The sequence below is a fragment of the Platalea leucorodia genome (genome assembly GCF_965183815.1).
Source record: "Platalea leucorodia genome assembly, chromosome: 5".
NCBI lineage: Eukaryota > Metazoa > Chordata > Aves > Pelecaniformes > Threskiornithidae > Platalea > Platalea leucorodia.
The window spans coordinates 20,438,563-20,465,143 of record NC_138827.1 but is presented as its reverse complement, the minus strand read 5'-3'; the positions used below and the strand labels follow the sequence as shown (position 1 = coordinate 20,465,143).

The 26,581-nt window shown below is 39.0% G+C and overlaps 1 protein-coding gene across 1 annotated transcript in view; it reads right to left on the bottom strand.

Moving 5' to 3' along the window:
• Window positions 1–26,581, bottom strand: part of SLC44A5 (solute carrier family 44 member 5) — a gene marked incomplete at its 5' end in the record, with an annotated part of 98,296 nt that overhangs the window by 24,095 nt on the left and 47,620 nt on the right. The window contains 6 exons of the mRNA XM_082312096.1: window positions 432–492; window positions 1,283–1,411; window positions 4,227–4,311; window positions 7,880–7,964; window positions 15,385–15,458; window positions 23,113–23,161. Of these exons, the coding sequence (XP_082168222.1) occupies window positions 432–492; window positions 1,283–1,411; window positions 4,227–4,311; window positions 7,880–7,964; window positions 15,385–15,458; window positions 23,113–23,161 (483 nt within the window). The remainder of the gene's footprint in view (window positions 1–431; window positions 493–1,282; window positions 1,412–4,226; window positions 4,312–7,879; window positions 7,965–15,384; window positions 15,459–23,112; window positions 23,162–26,581) is intronic.

Below are 26,581 nucleotides of genomic sequence, written 5' to 3'. Positions count from 1 at the left end.
CCCTGCATAGCCAGCACTGCAACTGAAAAGCAAGCTGCAGTGTAACTGGGCTCCAGTATCATCTGAACTTCAACAGCTGGCCATATGATCTTTCCTACATTCATGGCATTTTCTTGATGCCAATGGGGTTACTTCCCACATGTTTTGGAAGGCACAATTTAATCTGTAAAGCTTTTGTTATCAGTGATGATTCAAGAGCAAGAAAGAGCTCAGCTTGACCTGATCACATGCTGAATGTTCACAAATGGCAGTTAGAAAAAATAATAATAAATCTTTATACTTTCAAACTGTTTAAAATTGAATGGTCGTCACTGTCAGATAACAGACAGCTCCTAGTGACCTTGCCACAAAACACTTTTCAGACTGGAGCTGTGCTTTAATGTGAACGCTTATAATCTGCTAAGATGTGTGTAAGAAGTAGAACCACTCACAAGGCCTGCTTGGAATGATCATCGAAGGACAATCTTCATCACGTAGGACTTGAGCAACAGACTAAAAAGGGGAAAAATAGGAATGCTGAATACATAGCAGAATAACTACGTGTTTTTCGTTTCTCACCCAGTCTGAGAAAATGCCCCAAACTGGGCTTTGTAGCCTCCTCCCCAAACTTGACTGGTGGAGCTGCAAGATACATTCATGACGTAAGTGAGAATCCAAACTGTCATTGTGATTTGGGAAAAGACTATTCTTCTTTCCTTTTCTAGTGACAAAAAAGAAAAGACCTGTTCATTTTGGATCAGCATCTAAGCCAGAAGTGACTGGGCAATTGTTCCTTGCCTCCCCTTCGCCTTTTCTCTTAAAGTAGAGTAAGAATTTAACACAATTAATATAGCTGAATTGCAAGGTCGTTTAAAGATGGGAGAAATAACGCAGCACATTTGAGTGCAAAATCAGTTACATGAAGGATAGATTAATTTTCCTAGTGAAATTACTAAGTAGCTATAGATGACTCAGGAGCCTTAAGAACTGGTTTGAGATACTCTGCTCTACTGCTGTGGAGTACCTAAGTACTAAAGGATACTGCTTGCCACAGTACTGCAACTACATGGGTAGCTGCAGATATTCTTTTAAGCAAACAGTAATCGTTTAAAGAGTGGGGGATTTGGTGTGCGTACAAGACCTTCACCCCTGATTAAATCACTGTCAAGCCATATATGTGGGACAACTCCTTACATGGTGAAATCAGAATAATTCAAAGCTTTGATGTAGCTCAGTAAAATCATGCATATTACATATTGCTTGAAGAAAAAATGTATTCCATCACCTACTGATACATACACACCTTGCGAGGATTGTTAAAACCAGGTTTGCAGAACTGCTTGAAGTAATTCCACTGATCTGGTTTATATCTGTAGGAAGCCTGAACATCAATGTAGGTTGCAAACCTGTCTGGGCACTTTGAGACACAAAGCTGCAAGAAAAGAAAAAAAAATGAGTAGAAATACACTGTGGGTAGAGAAGGGTAAGGGAAGTCAGTGCAATAAAAAGCAAGAAAAAGGCCACCTATAAAAGTGCACTGTTTTATGGAATTGCCTTCAGCAACGTTTACTGCAGTATTTAGAAAGGGACATATGTTTTCCTTTTGATTCCCTAGATGAATGCTTCTAAAATTCTTTGATAGAATACACTTTCAAAGTCTCTCCTCATATCTGGCATATCAAGCCACTCTCTGTATCTTCTTAGGTTCTACACATTCTGGTAGATATGCAGAGCTTTCAGTTTGTTGAAAAAAAAAATTGGTTTTTTTGAACACCAGGAAGAAATCTGTTGGATCCTCCTCTAGTTCCATCAGCAACAGTGTATATGAGCAAGGTCTTGCAGTAGCAACTTTCACAGGATACATGTAATTTCTATTACATCTATAAGGAGAACTTTATTAGAAAGAAGTTTCACGCAGCTAAAATTGTTCCACTCTTTTACACAGTCTCTTCAGTCAAATACATCTCCACAGATATCATTCAAGTCAAGTTAGGTGTAAATCACTCAAAGGTGACTTTTTACTACTGACTAATGATGAATCTCCCCTAGTTACAAAGCAAGAGGGGTGCCCATGCCAGGAATGAAATTCACACCACTCAAGGTCCAGCCATTATAAACTGGATTTATGTGAGAAATCAAGTGAGGACTGGGGTTTGATGAATGCATCCAGTCAGAAGTTATGATTTAGATTTATGTAAGGGAAAAGCAGCCGCCCCAATACACAGACTCTGAAGGCTCTGTTTGTCACTGGAATCATGCAAGTGTACAGCTCTTCTGACTCCTCAGTGTTCCTAAATACTGTGAGGTAGTTTGAAGTCCATCTTTTTAGCAAGTTTCAGCCTTTTCTAGAAGGCTGTTCTCTGTTTCCAAAGCTGTGCTATCCAAACACCCTTTGCAAAGTTCTGCTATCCAAGTACCAGAGAGACATCATGCATGAAACTGTATTTCGCCTCAAGGGCATTCCGTCATATATGATTCACCTGAAGGAATTTTGGGAAAAGATCTTATACTAGTCCTTAGAACAGGGAAGATACTGCAAGAGGGTCTTTCTAGACAAGTACTACAGCCCTATGGAGTACCCACGGGCCAAGGAACAAAGAAAGAAGAGTTTTGACCTTGCTGGGACAACAGGTGACTAACAAGTATACACTTTACTATAACCTCAGTTTCCCATCTATGAAGCAGGCAATGAAATGCGCTGTCTATGGATCCAGTGAACTGTAATAACAGTTTGCAAATCCACAGTCTTACTCAAGAACTGAAGCTCTTCCCATGCCAGTTCTTGGGTTTTTTTTCTCCTGCCATTTGATATGAATGGGACAGGAATGAAAGACCCTGTCTGCAGTTCAAAAGAGGAATTATCAAACAAACATTTCTTCAGCACTTTCACAAGAGACCAGAGAATTAACCATCTGCAGTAGCAAACAGCATTCAAAAACATTCTCAGTTTTGGAGATGTTTGAAAATAAACAAAATAGCTACTCTGCTCCCCCAAACTCTCCTTCAACAAGTATTTCACCTTACTTGATTCATGACCACTGCCAACTTGACCACAGCACCAGTCAAATCCCATACAATGACCTCAGTATTTCTGAACAGGCTGAATTGTTCCAGTAACAGAGTCTAAAGACTGCAGGGTAACAGTGTCGGTGTCTGCATGTGGACAGATGGGGATTCCTGAAGCAAATCTGCTGCTCATAAAGTTTCCATTCTGACAGCAACTGGTCAGTGTTAAGAGAGTTCTTGCTCTTCCTTGCTGGAGATTTCCATCTCTTCAGCTGTGTCAAATAGTCCATACGGTCACACTAACTGATAGGCCAGAAACATCTATCAAGGATAGGGATCAGGAGTAAGGGCAAGCTGGAATGGGAAACATTTTAAAATGATAGTCAAATAAGTAGACAATTAACATTTGTCATCAGTAAATTGGTTACCATATAACAACCCTCATCCAAATTAATACTGGACTTCACTGAATGTTGTCAAGATGGCTGAGACCATACTCTGTCACCTGCAGTTTAATTACACAGTACAATTACTTTGGCAGCAAAGTTGGATCAGAGTAGTCCTGCACCTAATGCTGCACTGACCTACCCCATGCCATAAGCTGTTGCCTCCTAAGGTGAACTGACATAACTGGTTGTGCAATTCTTCAAGAAACCAGGTCAGTGAAATGGTCTCATGTAAAAAAGATCAGGAGGATAATTTTAACCCACACAACTTCAGTGACTGGGTTTATTTCACAGCTTCATGAGAAGTTGCAGCACAGCTAAGGGAGTACAAATTGTGACATAAGGCAACAACAGGCTTTCAAGCTCTTCACCTTTGAAAGTGCCATAGGCTCTAACCACACCCAGATACTCCTGTCACTGGGGATATGCACATTTTCTTGAACATGTCTAGTTTGGAAAACCCTAGATGTCAACCAAAATTATTTTCTGCATGCACTGATTACTACTGGATAGCTGCCTGTGATGAATTCATAAGTAACAAATCACTGTATTCAACTAAACAGACTTTTTTTTTGTCAACTCTTATCCAAAATACACAACCTTGTGCATTTCTATTTATTTTTTCTGACCATCACAGGCTACAGAGACTGTGTGCTACATGTCATCTATAGAACAATCATATTGTATTTTGAAGGATATGAACAGCAATTTTTAAATCCAAATAAATGGATGTCTAGTTCTTAAGCACCATGACTAAGAGGCAGGGAAAATATTTTATCTCTGTATTTCACTTACCTGTGTTGTAGGGCACTGTAGGTTAATTAACACTACGGGGCTGGCACATTTCAGAATGTTAAAGTAAAACAAAATGGTCTTGTTCCTATGGAAATGGATATAAGATAATTAATGTTACAAATATGGGTGCTTATACATCCTACCATCCAAAAATTCATAGCATACATTAATATTTAAATTCTACTATTGTGAACGGTCATATTACAAACACAAGACAAAAAAAAACAAATCCCAAGGAGACCTTGAATGTTCTGTACCAAGACATCTCCGAAACCAGAAATATTTGTTCTAAAGAATGCTAATTTTGAAGTTTTTTCTACAGCAAGGTTTTAAGCTGAAACAACCCTAGGCACTGTTACAGGCATCTGTAGTCCCGCCTCTAAGAAGTGAGGTCTGTAAAATACCCCTGCAAAAACACTGTGGTCCCTTTGCCTACACTGAACACATTGGGTATGTACTGCATGCAAAACTACCATCAGCAAATGCTACACTGTAAAAGCTGCCGATTTTTTGTTGATCAGAAGGTGGCACCAAAATCAATCAAAAGCTTTGTGTGGTTGGAAACCGAAAGTGGCTGGCCAGGAAACAGAATGATAATAGCATCTGCTAATAATGCTGATAAACCTCCTTTGATATAAATAAGGGACAGTCTGTGGGGTTTGCACCCCAGAATCCACACACTTGACAGCTTCTGGAACTTGGCACTTTGAGGTAGCTGTCACCTCAGTTTGGATTTGTTGAAAACCGATTACCCCAAGATCTCTGGATTTAAACATCTGGGTTTTGAAGACAGCAAAATATGCTGTTAATCTTTACTATGTCAGAAAATTATCATATAGCTCTAGTGAAGATAGCATGGCAGTAGTCCTGCCCTTTTTACACGAGACTTCCAAGTCAGCTAGCCATGCCAGGACTATACAGTGTCCCTATAAGAAATAATGGTGCATATGCCCTGCTATGGCCTATGATGTGCAAGAGAACACAGTAAGTGGTGTTTGAGCCACCACTGACCCCCACTGTGGCAATGCAGCACAGAGGGAGCTCTGCCTTGGGAGCAGGATGGCAGCATTAATAATGAAGTGTGCTTGGGCTAACAAGGCTGCCCCTCTTCTACCTGCAGACTTGGCACAAGTCCTGCTCCCACGTCTTTCCATTGTATCCCCCAGTCCAGGACATATCGTCTGATCTTCCACCAGCACGCGGCTTCCACCAATTGCTGAACATGGCTATGCCTTCAAAGCCATTATATAGCATCACTGCACATTCAAGCTCCCTTAAAACTGGGATTAGCTCAACTGCCTGACATTTAACAAGGTTAAATTGTTTTCACTGAGGTATGTTCTACTATGCACTGTTTAACAAAACATGCATCCTGGCAAAAACAATTCACTATCATTAGCTGTTATTTCCTCAAATCAATAGAATAAAATTTTGGACTGAAATGTCATCGTTCTTCAATAGTTTCTTGACAGTATTTATAACCTGTGAGCTACTCAAAGCCATTAATGAAATCTTTTTTTTTCTTACGTCTTAGCCCACTTGCTGATAGTGACAGCAGAAAAGAAAGTTTAAACATATACATAACACAAGAAAACAGTCACTGGGAAATAGGTCTGTGTTCTTTATAATGAATTTGTGTTGTATTCCGTGATTACACTGTGCTCTGTGGAAGGCAAAACAAGCTTAGAGATTACATGGAGATTAATCGATGGATTACAGGGAGACACAAAGAGGCCTGAGAGAGACACGCATGACAACACAAGGTAGAATTAATTTGACTGCATGGAATTCATTGGAGTTCAAATGGGTTTTTGCATGAGCTATGAGCGTTGGCTTGGTTTTTAGCTTCTTTTTTCTACTCTTCAGTGAGATTGCTGGGAATGCTTGTTCCAAGCACAAGATTCAAACCCCAGAGACTGTGGTCACTTTCCAAGGAAAAAGTCTCAGACTAAGCCCTTGGGGGCTTTGGAAAACCATAGTCCTGGGTTCACCTTTCACACTGCTTACTTTCAGGGCATCTGAAAAATCTGACAATGGTGTCAATGAAGGCCTGACAAGCACATCCCACACCTCCACTTTTAGGGACTAGAAGGACTTGGTCAGAGGGGCCTTCTGGTCTACAGCCATAAAAACTTTTGCTTTTCCAGTAGGTTGTGTTCTGTGTCCTTTGGCTTATATTTTTATAAGAAACTCCCCAATGTAGCAGATAAGTGCCAAAACACAGTCCCAGTAGCTGTATTATTCCGCAGCCATCACATATAGGGAGGGACATTTGTGAATACAAACTGGAAATCACATTGTAAGAAATAACTAAAGGGAAGACTTCAGTAACAAAGAGAAAGAGGGAATGGGAGTGGATGATAAGAATCAGAGAGAAACATCTGGCTACACGCTACACAGTGCATGGATGCTGTGTGTCTGAGACTCCCAAACCCATTTGCCCACTGCTTCCTACAGACCAGAGAGGGGACAAGGACAAATTGGGGGCATGGGAGGGGAGCAGAGAAGGGGTGTAGTGAGGAGAACACAAACAACTACAACTTTTTCTCCTAGTTTTTTGTCTTCAGGAAGCTGGACTCTCTAACAGCTGCTGTGAAGAATCTTAGTCAGAGGGTGGAAAGGGTCTTCTTGCACTATCTAGTCTGTTTCCTCTGTAAAAAAAAACTTGAGAGGATATAAAGTCCTAGTTCTGCCTCTGTTCCACTCCCTATCTCCTGCTCCTCCCTTTCTGAACCACCCTTTGGACAGTGGCTTCCTCAGTTTTTTTGCAGAAAACCAAATGGGAAAAGAAAGAGGCAGCAAAGAGCTGTTGTCAAACACTAGCTTCTGTTTTGCTTCCTGTGTAGCATCCAGCTTCTTGACAATGACAAGGGCAAAAAGGGTGCCTAATACTTTTTAAAAGGGAGAAAGTGAGGGGAAAGCAAACTATTTTTTAAATTCTGTTCCATAAACACTTAGATTTTCAGAGAAAACATTGATGCAACACCTTTCTTTCCTCAGCAGCTATTTTCATGTAGAAGTGCTCTGTTGATATCAACTAATTAATTAAACTCTCATAATTCAAAATTTAAAAAGACTGGGAAACTGAGACAAGTAAATAGAGCTGTTTGGCTGATATCCCCAAGGAAGGTATGGTTACAGTTGCCTGTCTCCCAGACCACTCAGTTTCTTCTCTACTAGCACTGGATAAGCACCAGAAAAAAACAAGACCTTTTCCTTATGGTCTTTTCTGTTACTTGGTGCATGTTGAGAAAAACTGAGAACCAGGCTACAATGCTTTAGGACTACTCTTGTCCCAAAGTGGACAGAAGAATTACTCAATGGGTTATTAACTGTCCAAACTTTGGCATTTAGAAGCTGTGCCAGCTACTCACTTTCTATGCAATTAGTGATGCAATCTTTAAGTTATATTGATACTTTACCAAAAATATTCTCTGAATGATGAAAACAACTGCATTATAGTAATAATTTGGGTCTAGATTTACACTGAGCAACTAATCTATTTTGGAACTTTATTTGGAATACATACAGTGAGAGCATCACTGTCTCTTCAACTTCCCACATGAACCCTGAGCAAACAGAGAGATTTGAAACCTCACATCTTATTCATAGTGCATGAGTAATAAAGGTATGTGAATGGATTTAGTACTCACTCATTAAGGGTATCTTTCTGACCACAGAACTGCCCATAGCTGTCAGTTGGATAAATCACTTTCCTGGGGTCACCGTGCACCCAAGCTGCAAATATACACATATCTTTTAACATTTTAGGCAAGTGTACACAGTTAATAGTTGAAACTGATTAGCATGAAAACGTATCACCTCTAAAGTACCATTTTAATCTTTCCTGATCACCACTGAAGAGTATTGATTTGTAGATTTCCTAATGAAAACCTAAAATATAAACCAAACTAAACCGAACTCAGATATGGATGAATCAGTAAGAAAGCAAACCAGTTCACTTTTTACCTTCAGGACACATATATCTGGGTTGTATCCAAAATATGATGTAATGGACTTAAAAAATAATGGTTATTAAAAGAGGAAAGAAGAGGAGCTAACTATGTAGAAAAATTTGAGCGTTCACAGACAACCACAATGGCATTGAAATTAATGGGATTACCTGGGTGTGTAACAGAAATACACAGGGTGTGACTGAATCTAATGGACTCCATTTGCACTAAGAACGGAAACAAACTCTCACTTTGTAAATGAATACATTTCCTGACATCTCACTTGGCTGTTGTCCCATTTTTCAGTTATTAGGTCTGTATTATATGCTAGCATGAACCATAGTACTGAATGGGAAGACAGGCTTATATTGAACTTTTAAACTTCTTTCCTCCACTTTGAAGCAGGATTTATTCTCCAAGCCATTTTCACCTGCACCATTATTTCCCTTTGAGGATCAAGTACACGCCAGCTATCACTATTAGTATCGTTATTTCTAAGCTGCAGTGTACTGTCCTGACTAAGCTTCCTTCATGACTAGCCAATGACTAGCCTTTGAACTGTTCTGAGTACTAACTGCTGATTTGACCCTAAATAATGGAAATTTCATTTATTTTTAAGTATCATCTGAAAGTAAGATATAATGCCAGAATATAATTCCATATAACTACCCTGAGCTGACACCCTAAAATCAAGTTGCTAGAGAACTGGTAGAAAAGATCACTGATCTTCTCCCAAACATTTCCTTGTGCTTGTATTATGTGGAAAAGATTACAGGTATTACAAAAATTTTAGTCCCAACCTTCCCGCTCTTGCACTATATACTGAATGTCAGGAGCCCACTTAGTCTACATTTTAGGCTTTGATCTAAGCAAACCACCTTGAACTTGCTTCTTTGTAATTACCCCATTTTCTCTCAACTTTGTGACATTATATTTAGTCATTTGTGAAACTGTCATTTTCCTCAAGGTCACTTTGGTAAGAATTACAGTGCTTAACAATAATGATATGTACAGCAGAGACAGAACCTATCTAAGATCTCAGACTGCAAATTTATTGAAATGTTTGGGACAGATGCAGAACATCTTCAATGACTTGCAAATAGCTACAGAGAATCTGTAGAGCTACCTTTCACCTGGAATGGTTTTACGTTACCAAAATGAATCTGCTAGTTCTTTTTTACCTATGATAGTTTTCCTGTGTTTTGGAGTTTGTAAATTAACCTGCTGCTTTGTATCAAACATTTTCTGAACATGCAGATTAAATGCATTTCAGATTAACTGTGGTGTTCCGATGCTCAGGGAAACCTAAAGTGCTTCCTAGTGTTAAAGCCCATTTACTTTTTCATTTGTTAGCCCCCACTTACTTATTTCAGTAGCATTATGTAATAAGAGCATTTAGGAGGCATCAGCTCTCTCTTAGGAATTCCTATAGTCAGTTGATAACTCATATGCATACATGACATTAGAAAGCAGACAGCTCTCTGGTGATTGCAATGAGTCTGTAGGTTATGCCACATACACCACCTTCATCATGACTCTGACAAGAGGGAGTTTTTCTTTCTACTTTAATATGACCTTGCTTTTCATACACATAAAAGTGTGGTCCCAAATGGATCAAGCTCCTATACAGACCTGAAAGACCTTTCAGGCCTTACTTGTATGATATTAGATGACTCTAATATAAGGGTGTTTTCCCAGCCCCAAAATTATATTTTTAAATTAGTTTGGCACATTATTAAAGGGACTCATTTTTCGCATTTGACTGTATTTTTTAACACCAGCAAAACAGGTAGCAGTAGAGAGAAGCCCCACCATGCCAGATTCAAAGTACTGGTAAGAATTTTGTAGCGAGACTTATATCTGGTTCATATAGATAATTTGGAATTAGTTGCTACTGCCAACAATATCCCCTTCCTAAGTAGCATATTAAACCTGGAATTATTTTTCACTCCTCAGACAAACTTGGGAGAAAGGAGATAAACACTGAAACATAATGTTGGTTGGGTCTTTTTTTGCTACCTCAGTCTTATTAAGGATCTTTCTGTAAGAAGGGCCCATCTGACCCAGGCTTACTTCCTTCAGCCTTTTTGGGTGGACTAACACAGCCAACAAGAATAAAACTCAGCTCATCAAATGGGCAGAGCAGTGTATTCTCCTCACGTTCTTCTTAGTTCTAATACAAAGTCTGCTGAAATATTTCAAAAGGCTCCCTTGGTTTCACTGAGTTTGTATCAAACCTTGGTCTCAAATTTAATCACTTACCTTTTGCAGGGTGTTTCTCAATTATTAGTAGAAATTAGCAGAGTATAAACCATGGAACACACTGCTCACTTCTGAACAGAGTTTCTGTTCAGACTATACCTGCTTTGCCAATATCGAATTGTCTAAAACTACTCCTGCTTGGTAGTAGTTGTCCTGTGTGCCTAAGGCTTCAGTCATGTTTTTAATAAAACAGTATTAAAAAGAATCTGCTTTTAAAAAATGTATTTAGCACACTTTGTGAAATTCCATCACTGGGATCAGCTGCTGGGTGGATGGAGGAAGACGCCTCTCAGCTAAATTTCAAAGTGAAACAAAAAATAATTGGGTCTGATTTATGACATACATTTAGCATTTAATTAACTCTGCAGCAGAAAGAGAAGGGAAATGACCAACAGAAGAGAAAATACACTGCTTCTTTCACTGCCTGTGCCAGGGCTAACCACGAAGATTAATAAACTTAATCCTCTGTCACCTTCTTTGCAAACTTAGCGCAATGACAGTGAAAGAATCCATGTGATAAATACACAATTTTTCTGGCCTAGTCAGTGAAGAATAAGTACCTAATTCAACAGTTCTCACTGAGTGAACAAGGTTATTGTAAGAACCAGCCTGACAGAGTAGCACCATGTTTTGCACGTTGTGCTGCACTATTGGTGACTCACTATCAAGCACTAAATGAAAAAGAATCCAGTCACATATAATTTTTATTCCAGCATGCTCTGATGCTCATAAGGCTGCAGTATGAGCGCTGGCACAAACATCTGGGCTAAAAAAGAAAATTAAAGAACAGCTGAACCATATTACGCAGTTCACTTAGCCCTCAGAGCAGCAATGTGACATCCTATGACACCAGTATAGCATTTTCGGGAGGCCTGCAGTTATGTCAGTCCTTTTATTGATGTGGAGCCAACACACATGGACAGTATCAAAAATAGCTCATGTGTGTCACTAAATGTCTATCAGATGCACTCCTTTTTTTCTGTGCTCTATGGGCTTTGTCAGTGGTTGTTAAGGCTGGAAAGCTCCCTGCCAAGGAGAAAATGTGATTAGAACAATGGCATCCCGTGATACTTAAAAATGAACTGCAAATCTATTTATACTGTCTCATTCCCTCTACTGTGTATTTTTGAAAAGGCAGTCTTTCATATCATTATTTTGCTTCCTTTAAAGGTGTATTTTTAATGTTTTAATGTATGGAGAAACTGACCTGCCAAATTGTTCTTATGGCTTTTTAACACAAGCAATTTACTAATGTATTGAAACAGGTAATAAAACACATGACACAGAATTTGTAAATCCATGTTGATAACACTTGCATTGTATAAGCATCCCTTGGAGCAATACAACAAGAGTTATTACTTTGAATTAACCTGTCCTTTGGAATGTGAGGCTCTTTTCCAAGATAAGTTATTTGCTGCCTTTTGTGTGCACTTTTCTGAATTAAAATAATCTTAAATTAAGAGGCTAAACATTTGGAAAGTATCACCTGGCTAAGCCCAGTGTCTCTGAAATAAACATGAAGCGTTAAGTTGGTTTGATAGGAAGGAAAACTACATGGAATGTTAAATTAGCACAATTAGTTCATCTGTAAAGTTAAAAGAATTATAAGAAAATAAATCATAGGATAACTATTTCTATTCAGTGCGGTCACTCAACAGCAGCCATCACTGAAGCAGAACTAAGAAAGGCTAGTATCAAAAATCATTTGGTTTCATCTTTCAAGGAGAATGGATTACCTTTTACTCAGACTACATTTTGGCCCCCCTGAAACATAGAAAAATTCCACCCCACTGTGACACAGACACACATATAGCTGAAGCCTATACATGCAATACTGAGGGCAAAATTTGACTCAGGTTTTCAATCATAGCAGTTATGTGATGAACCTCCATTTATTGCTTACTTCTCAAGCCAAATTACACAGGGATCCAGAGTGGTATTCACACATATTCAAGAAACTGTGGAAATCTACTTTTTTTTTTTTTTTCTATAATAAGGCATAATTCATAACTAAGGATTGATTTATAATCTATTTTCTCTTAATGTGAACTTCTTTGACTCTGATGTATTTTGTACAGGTCTGGCCCCTGGAACTGTACCAAAGCTGATCTCATCTTTTACTTAGAAATAAATTAGAGTAAAAGAATAGCTGAAGCACAGTACAAAGAAAGATGAAAAGCAGGTACCAAGTGGATCTGGATTTGGAGCTGAACTAAATGCTTCTAGATTGAAAATTCATATCTTCTCTGTAAGAAAGGTAGAAAAAGTCACCAGCTAGAAATCTGGTATTTGGTTCCAGGAATAGGTTCTAGTTCTAACGGATATTTCATAAGGTTTGCAAGAGAAGGCTGTTCAGACACCTGGTGTCCAGTAGGAAACTGTCTCACATCACGGTAACTACATTGTCTGAGATTACAGGCACGAAGAAGCGAGGAACTGGCCAGTCCTCCTCTGCTGCTGTCTACTTTTGCAACATCTAGCACATGGGGTTCTTTGGAAACTGCACATACAAAGCTGACATAAAGTTCTAGCCAAAAAATTAAGGAGATTTCTACAGTGCTGAAAAGAGAGTCAAGATCTGGCAGCACAAGAATGCTGTACAGCTAGAAACTGCCAATGCTCTCCTTTCCCTTTGTCCAGGTTGCAGCACTTCAGACTACTGCCTGTCTGCACAGGGGCAGGTCACCAGTCACCAGAGCATTTGTATGCTCAAGAAAACAACAAACGTTCCTCTGATCTGAGTCCCGCTTCTTCAGTTCTGACTTTGCATTTGAGCAGTGACAGAAGGAGAGAGTAGAATATCAATGAAGAATCAGTCAATCCGGTAGGAAGAGGAGAACAGCACAGACGTTAGAGGGATGTCCTTCAGACATGGCATACTCCCAGTGTCAAGTGGGAGGCATGGCAGTTCTGCAACAGCTGTGCACAGTCCAGCAACTACTGTTGCTTCTTAGGACTAATAATTTACCTCCTTTTCTTCAGTCTATTCCAGAGCAGGTTTAGTAAGCAGAGATATATACTGGATGTATATTCTGGTAAGTCCCTCTCCAATCTCCTATCACTGGGAGTCCTGTGACTATTTCTGCTCTAAATACTTCCACAATTCAAATGAACATTACTGTCAATTTGGATTTAAGCAAAGTGGGAACAATGCAATGAGGCCATGAGGGCAAGAAGATGCTTCATTCCATAGCAAAGGAAAGGGCCCACAGAATCCAAACAGTAGCCAGAACTGTGATGAGAGAGTATATGCATGATTTTGCATACACAGAATCCAGTAGTGGCTACAAAATAAAAAGATCCTGGACTTGTCTCCATACAGATGGCACTGATGTTAACTTAAGCATCACAATTACAGACACTGACCTTGTGAAAAAAATTGTCAAAGGACTGCATTTCAAGTCAGTCTGAAGCTGACCGTACAATAATGCCATGCAGTACAGTTAGGGACTCTCTTCCCAGATCCAATCCCAAAGAGAATTTTATAGCTGCTGTGAACTCTAGAAGTAGGGCATAAAATCAAGTACAGCTTGAATAGCTTCTGAATTCACTTTTTATTCTGCCCACTTTTCTTACATTCATAGGTCTCAAGTTATCACTCATTTTTGGAAACAGAGGCTCAAAGAGATTAGATAAGAAAAAAACAGAGAGTTTTGAAAAGAAATAATTTCTTCCACCTGCAAGCATCATCAGCCATCTGTTACCCTGGTGTTTGCTTCCTAGTGCGGGCTTTGCATTTCCTTGCAAAGGTCCTCCATGCCTCTCACTTGCTGGTATATACCATTTGCTTCCTCACTTCTCCATCTTCCTGAAGACATAAAGGTTCATGACGGGGCAGTAAGTGCAAGAAAAGATACATACAAGAATTCCCAGTGCTTGAGACAGAGAACAGACTTTTTAGAACATGTTCAGTGCTCAGCTACTACAGGCAAGGTGAGAGGAGACAGCTCAGCATTGTGGCTTGGAGGATGTTACGCTACCGTATAATTGAGTAGGAGGACAGAGTATTCTCTCAGACAGTTATAGGAATCCCCTAGGTTAAAGCAGTCTTGCTTACAGTCATCTTTTCATGCTACAGACAGCAGCTTTTCACAGAATGGGTGGGGTTGGAAGGGACCTCTGGAGGTCACCTTGTTCAAAACCCCTGCTCAGGCAGGGTCCCCTACAACAGGTTGCCCAGGACCACATCCAGACAGCTTTTGAATATCCCCAGGGCTGGAGATTGCACCACCTTTTCTCTCTACAGAACAGAGAATGGTATTACAGAATTATGAAGAAAACAAATGGCTTTTCTTCTATGTAAGGCAGGGCCAAAACAATCTTTTACAAGCAAATTGAAAGAACTCAGACAGACACGCAGATACAAAGTACACTTACGCAGATACAAAGTACACTTTTACAGCATCATTTGTCCTTTCACACACAGGCATTCATACCATTGTCTCACACAAACAAAATAAAATGGCTATTATTAATGAATATCTTGATGTGCAAGCAACTCTGGATCCCACAGTAAATGAAGTAATTTCTCTTACTTCTCCTTTTACTGCTCACTAGGTTCTTTCAGTAATATTTTACAGAACAAAAAGCCTCTTAAAACCAAAGTGTTTATCTCTAACTTTTGCTGTCAGATTAATGACAAATGAAAGTGAATTTTTCCATCACAGTTACTTTATGACAGCAAAATTATCAAACCATGTCATTTTTACTTGAACATATTTGATTTTGAGTTTTTCATCAGTAAACATATGGTTTTAAACTTCTCCCTAATTACAATAGACACAATGTTAATTCATTATTTGCTTCTAAGCAAGGCATTGCTTATTGATTGGAAAGCTTTACATAGATATAAGCAAAAGGGACATCTCAGTTAAAAATTCTAACATTCACAAAGTTGCTTCCCCTGTGTATGAGAAAGCACTACTACACCTGCATTTACTTACCCACAATTCCTAATGCAATGTAACCCAGAATGACAACTATGAAGATCACACAGCAAATAACGTCTGTACAGTGCCTAGGGACAGAAAGAAACACTTTTTAAAAACAAGGCGTCTAATATGACCCTTTGAAAACACTGAGTGTCATAGAGTATTTTAACATCTGAATAAGATGTCTGCATCTGCATTTAGTAGAAGTCCTACTCACAAAGTCACGTTTGAGGTGTAAGGCCCTGCTTTCACAGCAAGACCCAGCAAATAAATGTGTACGCCTTTTGCGTTGTAGACAGCAATAAAACCATATTGAGGAACAGGTTTAAATATTCTTAAAACAAATAATAACCTTACTACATTGAATCCATGAGATCACATATGGTATAAGCTACTAGAAGACATCTGCCTCAGCACGTCCCTAAAGCTGGTATCAAATATTGCAAACAATGTGATGAAAGAAAGATTCAGCACATCTTACCTGTATTATAAATAGCTTATGAATGGAAAAATAACAGCATGAAATGAAAAAAAGCCTATATGCAACTACCCCTGATCTCTGCACAAAATGCTGACTCAGCTGCTTGACCTCATTTAATGCAACTAAAATACACTCTATGGAGAGAACAAAAAAACCCCAACATATTGTGGAGAGCCATACCTTCTTTTACAGATAAGTAATCAAAGAACAGCACTCTCCAGTCTGAAAACTGAGCCAGTGAGTAAACTGTGAGTATTCAATTAAATTACTGTCTTCTACTTACTGGTCTGCATATTAAGTTCATGCAGGCAGAGGAGCGGAGATGTGGACCACTAGACTAATTTTTCTCCAGTGTCTGACCTTGATGAGAGCAGTTCCAGGAGTGTAATTAATATGAAGTACGACACTCCCAAGCGAGCAGGAGAAGGTCAGTACGCACTTGCAGAGACCATTGACTCCAAGGGCTCCTGCTGGGGTCAGCAGTTCTCTCCTTTACAAGCCAACTTCACAAGCCCTTGTTTCTAGAGTTGCGTGGAAGCAAAACAGTTACGATCTCACAGGCCTTTGCAGGCCTCACTGGTAAAGAAACATTTGCAGCTAATGGTCTTGCCAGGAGTTAATTAACAAAGGAGTGAATTACTCATAAATGGTGTGCTGCCTAGAGCCGCCTTATCTGAAGGATTTCAATCGCTGGTGTTATTTACCATGTCCTGCTTATCTGACAGTTTTGCTGAAGAATGGGTTGTATAACCTAAAGGTGTATGAACTGTAGCCACCCCACTTGGGCAGGGTTCATATCCACAGAGCCTGTCGGTGGTGCTCCGGGCTGTCCCCACAGCTGTAGTAACAAACTGCTGCTGTTCTGACCAAATCCTGGTCTGCTTTTCCGTGACAGATGAGTGAGCAATAATCACCCTGGGAAAGCTAACCGTGCTTCAAGTTAAAGGACTACCTTCATAAAATCAGCGATGTTCATCTCTGCTTGTGAGGCCACGCAAGCAGCCAAGTGGATGCAAGCTGAATCTCACCAGTAAAAGCACTCTTAGAATCCAAACTCCAACTGACACACAGTCATTTTAGGCATCTACCATTCTTTCCATTTTCCAATCTATGTTTCCTCTTACAGAGAACCGTTTTTCTTTAGCATAGAGGAGATAGAGATGGCAGATCTTTTACGCAGTTGGAGAACTTGAAAAGAGTGTCCAGGTGTGGAACAGGAATGAAAAATCCTTCTCTAGAGGGACACAGTTTTAACATCTCACTGAAATAAATTTTTAGTGAGGCCACGGTGGTACAGGATTCAAGGTCAATATGACAGTAATCTAAGAAAGGACAACTGCTTAAAGTAGAAGCAGTGATGCTAAAACAATGCTGCTCATTTTCCCAGCCTCTGTTGAGAAGCAGTACTGACACTGCTCAAGCTTGGCTCTCGCTCCATCAGAGCTGTTTTTAAGAGGTACAATATTTAATTCAAGATGTCTCAGGAGAAATATGGCACCATAAATACTTTAATTACAACTCCTATAGTCTCAAAAACCTCTTCCAGTCCAATTCTCACAGGTCTCATTTTATGATACCTAAATGCAATTAAAGGTTACACCCATTTGTGCTAAAGCTTCCTTTTAAAGTTTTGCAGAGCCACCATGAACAAGTACCCATAAACACTTTACCAGAATGCAGGATTTTCTGTTCTTTGCAATACACAAACTTACAGCACCCAGTAAAACTCACTGTTGCCAAGTATTTCTGTTATATAAATATTTAAATATATATAAGTAGTACATAGATCCTCTTTTGGGTAGCTTCAGAAATTTTTGAAAGAGTTCATACAGACTAATTGTTGTTCATACGAAATAATTACTTATTTTACTAGATACCACGGGTGAAACCCTGGCTCCATTTAACATCATTGTTAGCTCAAGTAGCTCACTTTCAGTGAGATCATAACATTACCTCATAAATACAAGCCCCCACAGGAGAGGAAAAAAAATTTAAAACATCTAAAATGAATAAATTAAAATAACTCTGTAAAGATACAAGGCTATACTGTGAAGATTCTGCGAGTTTCCAAAGTTGCAGGAACTGGAACGATGGGAATTGCCTCTTCCTAAACAGGAGACATTGGAAGACCATGCTTATTGCTGAAACCTAACCAGAAATTATCCAGCCATGCTTTGACTGAAAACAGATTTGATATGAATTTTTTCAAACTAAGAAGGCAATCTGTTATGGCAAATCTGCTTTTTCGGTTTGTTTCAGGCTAATGAGGCAGAGCAAAATCAGTCATGAGACTGAACTGTTAAATTGAACCCTAAGGAAGATGGATTAATGGAAATATGATAGAATAGGAATTGGAATTGAGAACACTACTTATCATATGGGCTCTATAATCTTTCTTACAGATAGCACTATCATACTTTTATATAATAATTATGTGTAAACATTCAAAGATTAATGAGCAAAAGCACTTTACATTTCTTATGGTATAGATGATGAAAACATTGAAAATGCTTTTGCTAATAGCCAGTATTGGAAATTTTGATGGTTTTTGGTACTTTTTAGATAACTGAGTTCCGTAATCTGAACCAAAACACAGCGAGTCTATGTATTTGAACACAGGAGCTTCCATAGAGATAAATTGCTGATAAAACCATCAGATTCATCATTTTAGATGACGTAATAAAAGACCTTCATTTGGTTAAGTGCACAGTTCAGGCTCCCACATCACATTTTACTGCTTACTGCTGTCATTTAGCTTAATTTATGGAGCCTGATTTGCTTTCCACCGCCTCTCAGAAACATACTGGCTTCTTGGCTTCTCTTGCTGTATTACATGTGGCAGTGCATGCAAACAATACTTTGTGCATGTGTAATGGCATCCTAGCAAATAAATGAATGCAAAGATAAAATCATCTGCACAGAGTATTAGTGCATAAAAACCATTTATTCACGGACAGTTCACGCACTTAATTGTTAATGACTGACTAGAACCTTTCTCTGTTTGGCAGTTTCATGCCCAACCTGTCACAAGTGCAATTTCGCTCAAGATGCTGCACTAGCAAGAAACTATGACATTTATTAGCTAAACCGCACTAGCAGTATATTAGCACCTACAACTAGTCTTGAGCCCAACACTGTGCAAACACAGAGCAAAACGAGGCTCACGATGTTCACAGTGTGAGTTTTAGGTTACCACTTTCAACTCTGCTGACACATTAAGGTGACGCCTGATGTCCTCTCTTCTGAGATCCTCTCCCCTGCTTGACTAACAGCTTGTGTTTTGAGACTTCACTAAATCATGTTGTGTCAAGGTGACGTTATACTATGCCATACAATGTCATGAATAGCTCTGAAGACCCCTTTCTTCACTGGGGCTGAACTGAGAAGCAAGATCTGCTGTACAAATGGGTATTTCTATCAGCACAGTGACATTGAGGGCATCATCCTGCACAGCTGAATAAATGTGCAAGGCGCCCTATAAACTAAATGTTTGCAGAGAACGTCCTGCAAAAAGTTCCTTTCAAAATCCCCCATGAATTGCCACTTCTACTGTAGAGGCCAAAACTGCACAGAAAAATATATTTATACAAGTTTTCACCACAAGCTGTTTTCCATCAGCTTGAATTCTGCATTTTCTTAATGAGTACAACTGATCTGCACTGACCTGCATGGATTTACTAAGTTGATACGTCTTAGTTACAGACACCAGGCTTAAGGAAGTATTGTTTAGTTCTGGAAAACCCAAATTTTGACATCTGCAAATGAGCAACATCTGTAGACACTGTATGCCCCAAACCAGAAACACGAAACAAGAACTCCAAGAAAAATGTAGGCTCCCCCATTCATATCAGAGAGAGCACTGCAGGTGCCCAACTTCCTCAGTTCCTAGGGGTGAACTTCTGGGGGCAGGGAAAGGTGGCTTGGAGGAAATTTCTGCCTTTGAGGAATCAGAGATAGCTTAGACTTAAAATACGATGTGCTAGAATTTGTCTTATATGAATTCAGTTAAACTGATCATCAGATCTGGTGCGAGGAAGGTGTACATCTCCAGCACAGACTGACAGGGAACACCAGGAGTTTCTACTTTCCTCTAGAAAGTTGTCTACCAAAACTCCTGCTACATCATTTTGAGCTGAGAAATTGCAGAGCTACTGCTTCAACCTGTAAGCTTACTCACTTGGTGGATGCAATATGTAAAACCTTACAAGTACTTTATGGTAGTAATGCACATAGATGAACACTTAATAACATCCCTGAACTATCACTTAAATTCATTCCTATACACAGTGCACACAAAGTCTAACTGGCAGTATCATAAAGATACTTCTCAAATTAGGATCAACTCCCTAAACAAACATTTCCACTTATTTCTAAAATTATTAGCTTTCAGAAAGGAAAAGAAGAAATAGATCTTGCATAGACGAGAACAGCGTGTGTGTTCAGGTGAGAGTACCACAAGGCTGCAGTGTACTCTGTCATAAATTTTCTGCTGAGAAAGATAAAGTGGATAAATAACTTGTGGTTCTATAATTTATTCTTCTCACTGTGGCTAGTAAATGCTACTTTAGAACTTATTCTCTGTGTTACATCTGGAAAAACACTAATGAATTACCCATGATTTCTTAGATGCTTTCTGAGCAATTTCACTCTACTTGTAAACTACGGACCCTTCTAACAGGTAACAGACATACTTTCATCTGCAGCACTGACTATCGAGTGAAGTCAAGCCAGATTGTTCTGGCAGGAGGCTTTGTAACAAAGTAGTATGTTTCATAACTACTTTTAGGTCAGATACAACCCACTTTTCAATGCATGTTTCCACTGTACACTAACATTTCTATGGAGAACAGAGGCAGACAGTCTTGAACAGCACAGAATGAGAATGGAAAAAACTCAAAGGACTGCAGTATGTAGTCATACCAATAAAAGACATCATCTTGACATCTTGATAACATCATTTTGGATTTTCATGAGTTGGCTGGATCAGAGTCAATCAACGCAGCCACTGCATTTTAATCCTTTTTAATAAAAAGATATTTGCATGAATATACCAAACTCCACACACAACCCCCTTGAGAATGACAGTACTAGCAAAGCACTATACACATTGCCTTGTTGAACACTCCTTTTATCCACCACTGTTCAACACTTTAACCACTGGCAACAGCTCTGTTCTATTTAAAAAAAAAGAAAAAAAGTTCAGGTAATAATCTTCTTGCAAAGGATCCATCTGACAAAAATTGTGGGAGTAATCCATTCTTTAATAGACATTAATATGCCATTATTAAGACTTGGCTTTCTGTTTCTCAGTTTTTCAGGCTTTTAGTGGTTTGGGGGGATAGCTGGGTGCTCAACAACTCCAAAACATCATTTCTACTCTACACCACCTCCAAAAATGCATCAGCTTCAGCAGTCACGATGAGGGGATGTGCCCTTTTTCAGCTGTCTCTGCACCTTTCAATGCAGATATGTACAATTTGCAGCCTATCTCCCTAGAAACCCATCCTCTCAATTTTTCAAAGATGAAGACAAATTTTTTCCCTGACCAATGAAAACTGACAATGAAATCAAGAGCAGGACAAATTATTTTATCAGCAGAAAGCAAAGAAAGATAGGCGTTTCCCCACCCACGCTGTGTTTCCCCACCCACACTGTACAGAGAGTTATGCCAGTTATGGCGAGGCATACAAACAGCTCTGTCCCCACCCACATATTCATTACTAGCACTCATTTGTCTGGACAAAACTGTATGCTTTCAGCTTCCTAGTATCTTTTCTCCTACAGAAAAGTGGGAAGCCCCAAAGTCAGAAACAAATTCAGGGAAGATGCCCATTTTCTTCCTGTTGAACTCTTTGGAATATCTTCTGAGAAGGCATTTTGTTCATAGGAACTAGATAGTATTTATTTACTTGAAAGACTGTGGTTTCTTAATCATTTAATCTTAGTAATTGGAAAAATGAATTAAAAAAACCCAGTTCATTCATTGTCTTGAAAAAAATTAATAATAATCTTAAACTACTTCAAGGGCATGTCTGTAGTGTACTGCACAGTGCTGGACTGTTAACCCCAAAAGGTCAGGCAAGTCATTTGGGTATCTTGCAGAAACGGTAGGCTGAATCTAAATCCAAGTGCACTTCCTTGCAGAGTATGCTCAATAAGCATCAATGCAGCTATCACTGCCTTACAGTCTACTGTACAATGCAGCCATACCCTTAAAGTTTAGGGAACTGATCTTTTTTTATATTGTTTCCAACAATATTATCTCATGAAAGCATTATAAAATGCAGTGAACATACGTGGTAGAGTAGTGTTGCATTGTATTTATTTGGTTGTGTTTTTAAGAAGGTGCTGTGGAATGTACAATTAGAATAGCACATGTATATATATAACTGGAATTGCAGAAGCTGTCACAGCAACTACACAGATGTAACAGCAAGCCACAGTGCAAAACGAGTTTTTACTAACTGTATCATGCAGTAACCATAAAAACAAGAGAAGCCCTCCTGGCATACCATCACCAGAGTTTCACCACTCCTCATGCATATGAGAGAAAGGCACAGTAATAGGCTGTTCAAAAATACCATTAAATTGCAATATTTTAGGATCCAACTCTGCAGTCCACAGCACCACAGGTAGTCTCACTCACTTCAGAGACACTCTTCACGCATGTAAAAACTGTTCACTCAAGTAAGGGTTTCAGGGCTGAGTCACTCCAGCAGCCAGCCACATCACTGACACTACTTTACTGCTGTCACTTTTCAAGTACTACCTATTTTCTTCCAGGGATTTACCCTGCTGGCCAGCCACAGTACAAATGTAACGGTGTACACCCAGGCTATACTCTGGAGAGAACTAAATAAATCCCTTGATGAGGTGACTACGGGAGCAGGAAAACCAGCTGCAAACTGAAGAACAGAGTGTGCCAGGGTTCCAGTCCTGTGCTGTATGGAAACAAGACAGACTGTGTCACGTGGCTGTGACACCCCAGAGCATAACATGGTCCTACTTATATCAGCACAAGGTAAGACAGCAGGTACTAGACAATATGAGGCATACAGAATTGACATTCAAATTGAAAGAACTTAAAAGCACACAGTTAAATATTCCCCAGTAATCATACATCCTCAAGGGTAGTAAGGACTGTCTTCTAGATTTAAAAGAATTGCAGAATCAAATTCACAAGTTTTGTGAACAAATTTTTTTATCCCCTGTTCACTGCAAAACCAAAAGAATTAAATAAAATGAGTTAAGATATTTACCTGTTATGAATAGGTCCTCTGAACTTTGGGTCAAATTTTCTTGGTTCACCTGCATTTAAAAAAAAACAGTATAAAAATATGTCCTTATTTAAAATAAAATCTATAGAGAGGGGGTGTTAACAGCAGTCTTTGAAGAACATCTTCCATATATTCTTATTTAATGAGTTCTGTTAAAATAATTTCATGCAGGCAATATCAGTAATTCACCAATACAATTACCTAGTTTTTGTAGATGAGATCAAAGCTTTTTTCTTCTAGCTTAAAAACTTTGAGGGCCTCACATTTACCACATGATAAATTACCTTTAATGTACATCCTATCACTACACCTATGCACAGTGTTCACAGTAGAAAGTTGCTGATATTTGAGAAACAAGGATTACATCTCACAGTCACATGCTAAGTGTGTTTGGCAACAAGTGAGTGAACCTACCTCTCTGGAGCTACAGCCTAAGCCCTTCTGATCTTTCTCTAAAGCAACAGTTTGGATTCATGTTTGTACTTAATGTTATACTTCTAGTCTTGCAGAGTTATTTGTACTTCCCACTGCCTTGGTTACAGGACTTTACAGACATAGAGTTGCAGGTTTGCTCTTTTTGCATTGGGCTTATCAGATGACAAAGCACGGCTGGAGACTGCAGAAATTCAGTGCTGACCTTGCTCTACACTACCCTGCACATATAGTGTAACTGCACGGGCTTCTCCAAAGCCGGAGATGAGGTACAGCGCTGCAAAGCAGGCAGAAGAGCATGCGTTTCAAATATCTTCGCTAACTCTCAAGTGGATGCACCCACCACATATCCCAGTGTAGGAAGCAGAGCAGGTTTTAAAGTTGATTATGCATACACCCTGAACATGGTTGTTGCTTTATATGAGTCTCAGAACAACTAGAAGGTCAAGTTGGGTCCCTCCTAGAAACAGGCCAGAGTTTACAGATGGAAGGAGTCAAACGTGATACACTTTTTTTTACATGGCTATCCTGGTTAGCATAGTTCCAACTGATTCACTCTATACATAAGCAAACTATATTAAGAAACTGCCAAATACTAACCCACCAATCTGTGCTTCAAATGTGGACTTGAATAAGATGAATTACAGTATGATTTCACTTGGGAAAGAGTAACAAACATTTATAGCAGAATTTAAATTTTCAAGTTTCAAGCTACTGTATGAAGAGAAAGAAGCAGTCCTTCATTCAACATCCCAGGATTCAGATTTTTCCTTTTGAAGCTAGCTATTCAGCTTTATGCAATTTTTTAAAGTTCAGTAATTACGGAGATTTACTGAACCAAACTTTGTGCAATGAAAATTACTTCTTCATTCAACTGTCAACATTACAATACAAATTACTGTTTCAGAGTGCTTTCTCATTGCCTTCTTAAGGACCTCCTCTTCTGAATATACTTGGTATTAAAGGGTGTTACCAGCCTAAGCTTTCCCCTGCTCACAGAAAAAAATACTTATTTTCTTCAATTAGAGAAGAATTCAGGAACTTCTCAAAAGCAGAATTTACTTATTAACTAAATGCCAGACTGTTCTTGGTTTGTATCAGAAAAACCTTATCAAAATACACACAGACCAGTACAATAAACACAGCAGATAATAAAGTTCTATTTGCCCTTCATCTGAGGTGTTCAGGCCCACCTTACCAAGCTCCTAAAACAAATAGATTTTAACACAGAAGAGACTGGGAAAGCTAAAACTTTGGGGGAGTGATGTGTGACAGCGATGCTAGGGAGTGGAAGATATAAGTTATGCTGTTACACAGGTACTACAGGAACCCACCATGGTCCAGAAAGCAAGTGGAATATACACAATACCTAATGCTGGGCCAAAACCTGTATTTTGAAGAATGTTTTTGTACAGCAATTTCTACAGAATAAGTATTTCTACAAAATAATTGATTTCCAGAACAATTCAGAGTCTGTAACATTACTCCGTATTGACAGGTTCTGGCCATAAGGCATACTGAAGTGAGCCTTTGTTCATTGCTCATAGAGGACCCAAGGTCAGCATGTGAGAAGAGCCACACCAGATCACAATAAAGATGCATTGAACCCATACCCTGTAACAAGGGGCCATAGTGAATACGTGAGGCAAAATGCAAAATCAAGTCAAACATAGCGGTATTTCCCTAAAATTGAGATTGCAGAGATTTGTAACTGCACTTTTCTGAACCAAAGGTAGTGACTTTGTATTAATAGTTGTGGGTGAATTTCTTTCTCATTCATTTCATAAACCTCTATTTAACTTGCATACACTTTAACAATGTGCAATGCCTCACATCACGGAGTACTACAGGTTAATGAAACATTGAAGTACTACCTCCTTTTGTCTGTTTTAAGCTTGCCATCGGTCAGCTCATACCTGTATGGCAGCATGGCATGCTACTAATAATTTTACAGGTTATTATATTTCTCTTTACTTGTCTATCTTCAAAAGTCCTAGTCTGTTCAATTGTTTCTCATACATAAGCCATTCCATACTTTTGGTTATGCTTATATTCCTTTTCTGTACCTTTTTCAGTGCTACTATATATCACTGGGAAAGGAAGGGCCAGAACTGCACAGGATATGCACCACAAATATTGGCTGTGATTTATACAATCATATAATTACCTCTTCTATTTGATCTCAGTCCATTCCTAATAATTCTTTCTTGCAGTCTACTTGGTTTTGGGGGCAAACACTTTCACTGAATCATCCATTAAGACCCCAAGTTCTCACTCTTGAATGTCAGTAGTTAGCTCAATCCCACTACTGGAGGAACCTACTCTCCAAAGCTATTCAATATTTTCCTTAACTATTTGAACAAAGAAGTAGAATGAACACTTTGAAACTGTGCAGGTGACAAGTGTTAAAATACTTCTGGAGACAGAATCAAAGGCATTTTGATAAACAATTTAACAATTCAAAGTGATTTTCATAAACTGACAAAAGTTATGAAGACAAACTCCATTCACAAATCCATACAGAATAATCGCTTTCAACAACACTGACGAGAAGAACCCTAAAGGATTACAGCAGACTACAAACAGAGAATGAGTCAGTAAAGCGATGTCTTTGCAAAAAAAAAAAAAAAAAGCACAATTCATTCAAGAAGTGTGAGCATGACTGGTGAAGTCACTGTTCCTTGTGCTTGGGACATGTAAGGTCTCAGCTGAAAAACTATTTCCAGATCATGGCACTAGAATTTCAGAAGATACAAACAAATTGGAGAGAGTAGGACTGATTAGAAAGAAGACAGTAAGAGGTTTACAAAAAGCAGTAAATGAATGGAAACTTCAATGACTGTGATTAAGGGAAGGAGCACAAAACAACAGGTGCATATAACAAAACAACAGGTATATACATCTGCAAATACCATACAAAAATGACAGTGATCAGTTGTTCTCAGCTTCCTCTATCAGAGAGAGGAGCTAACTTCATTTACAGCAAAGATGGTTTAGATTAGGCATGAGGAAACCCTTC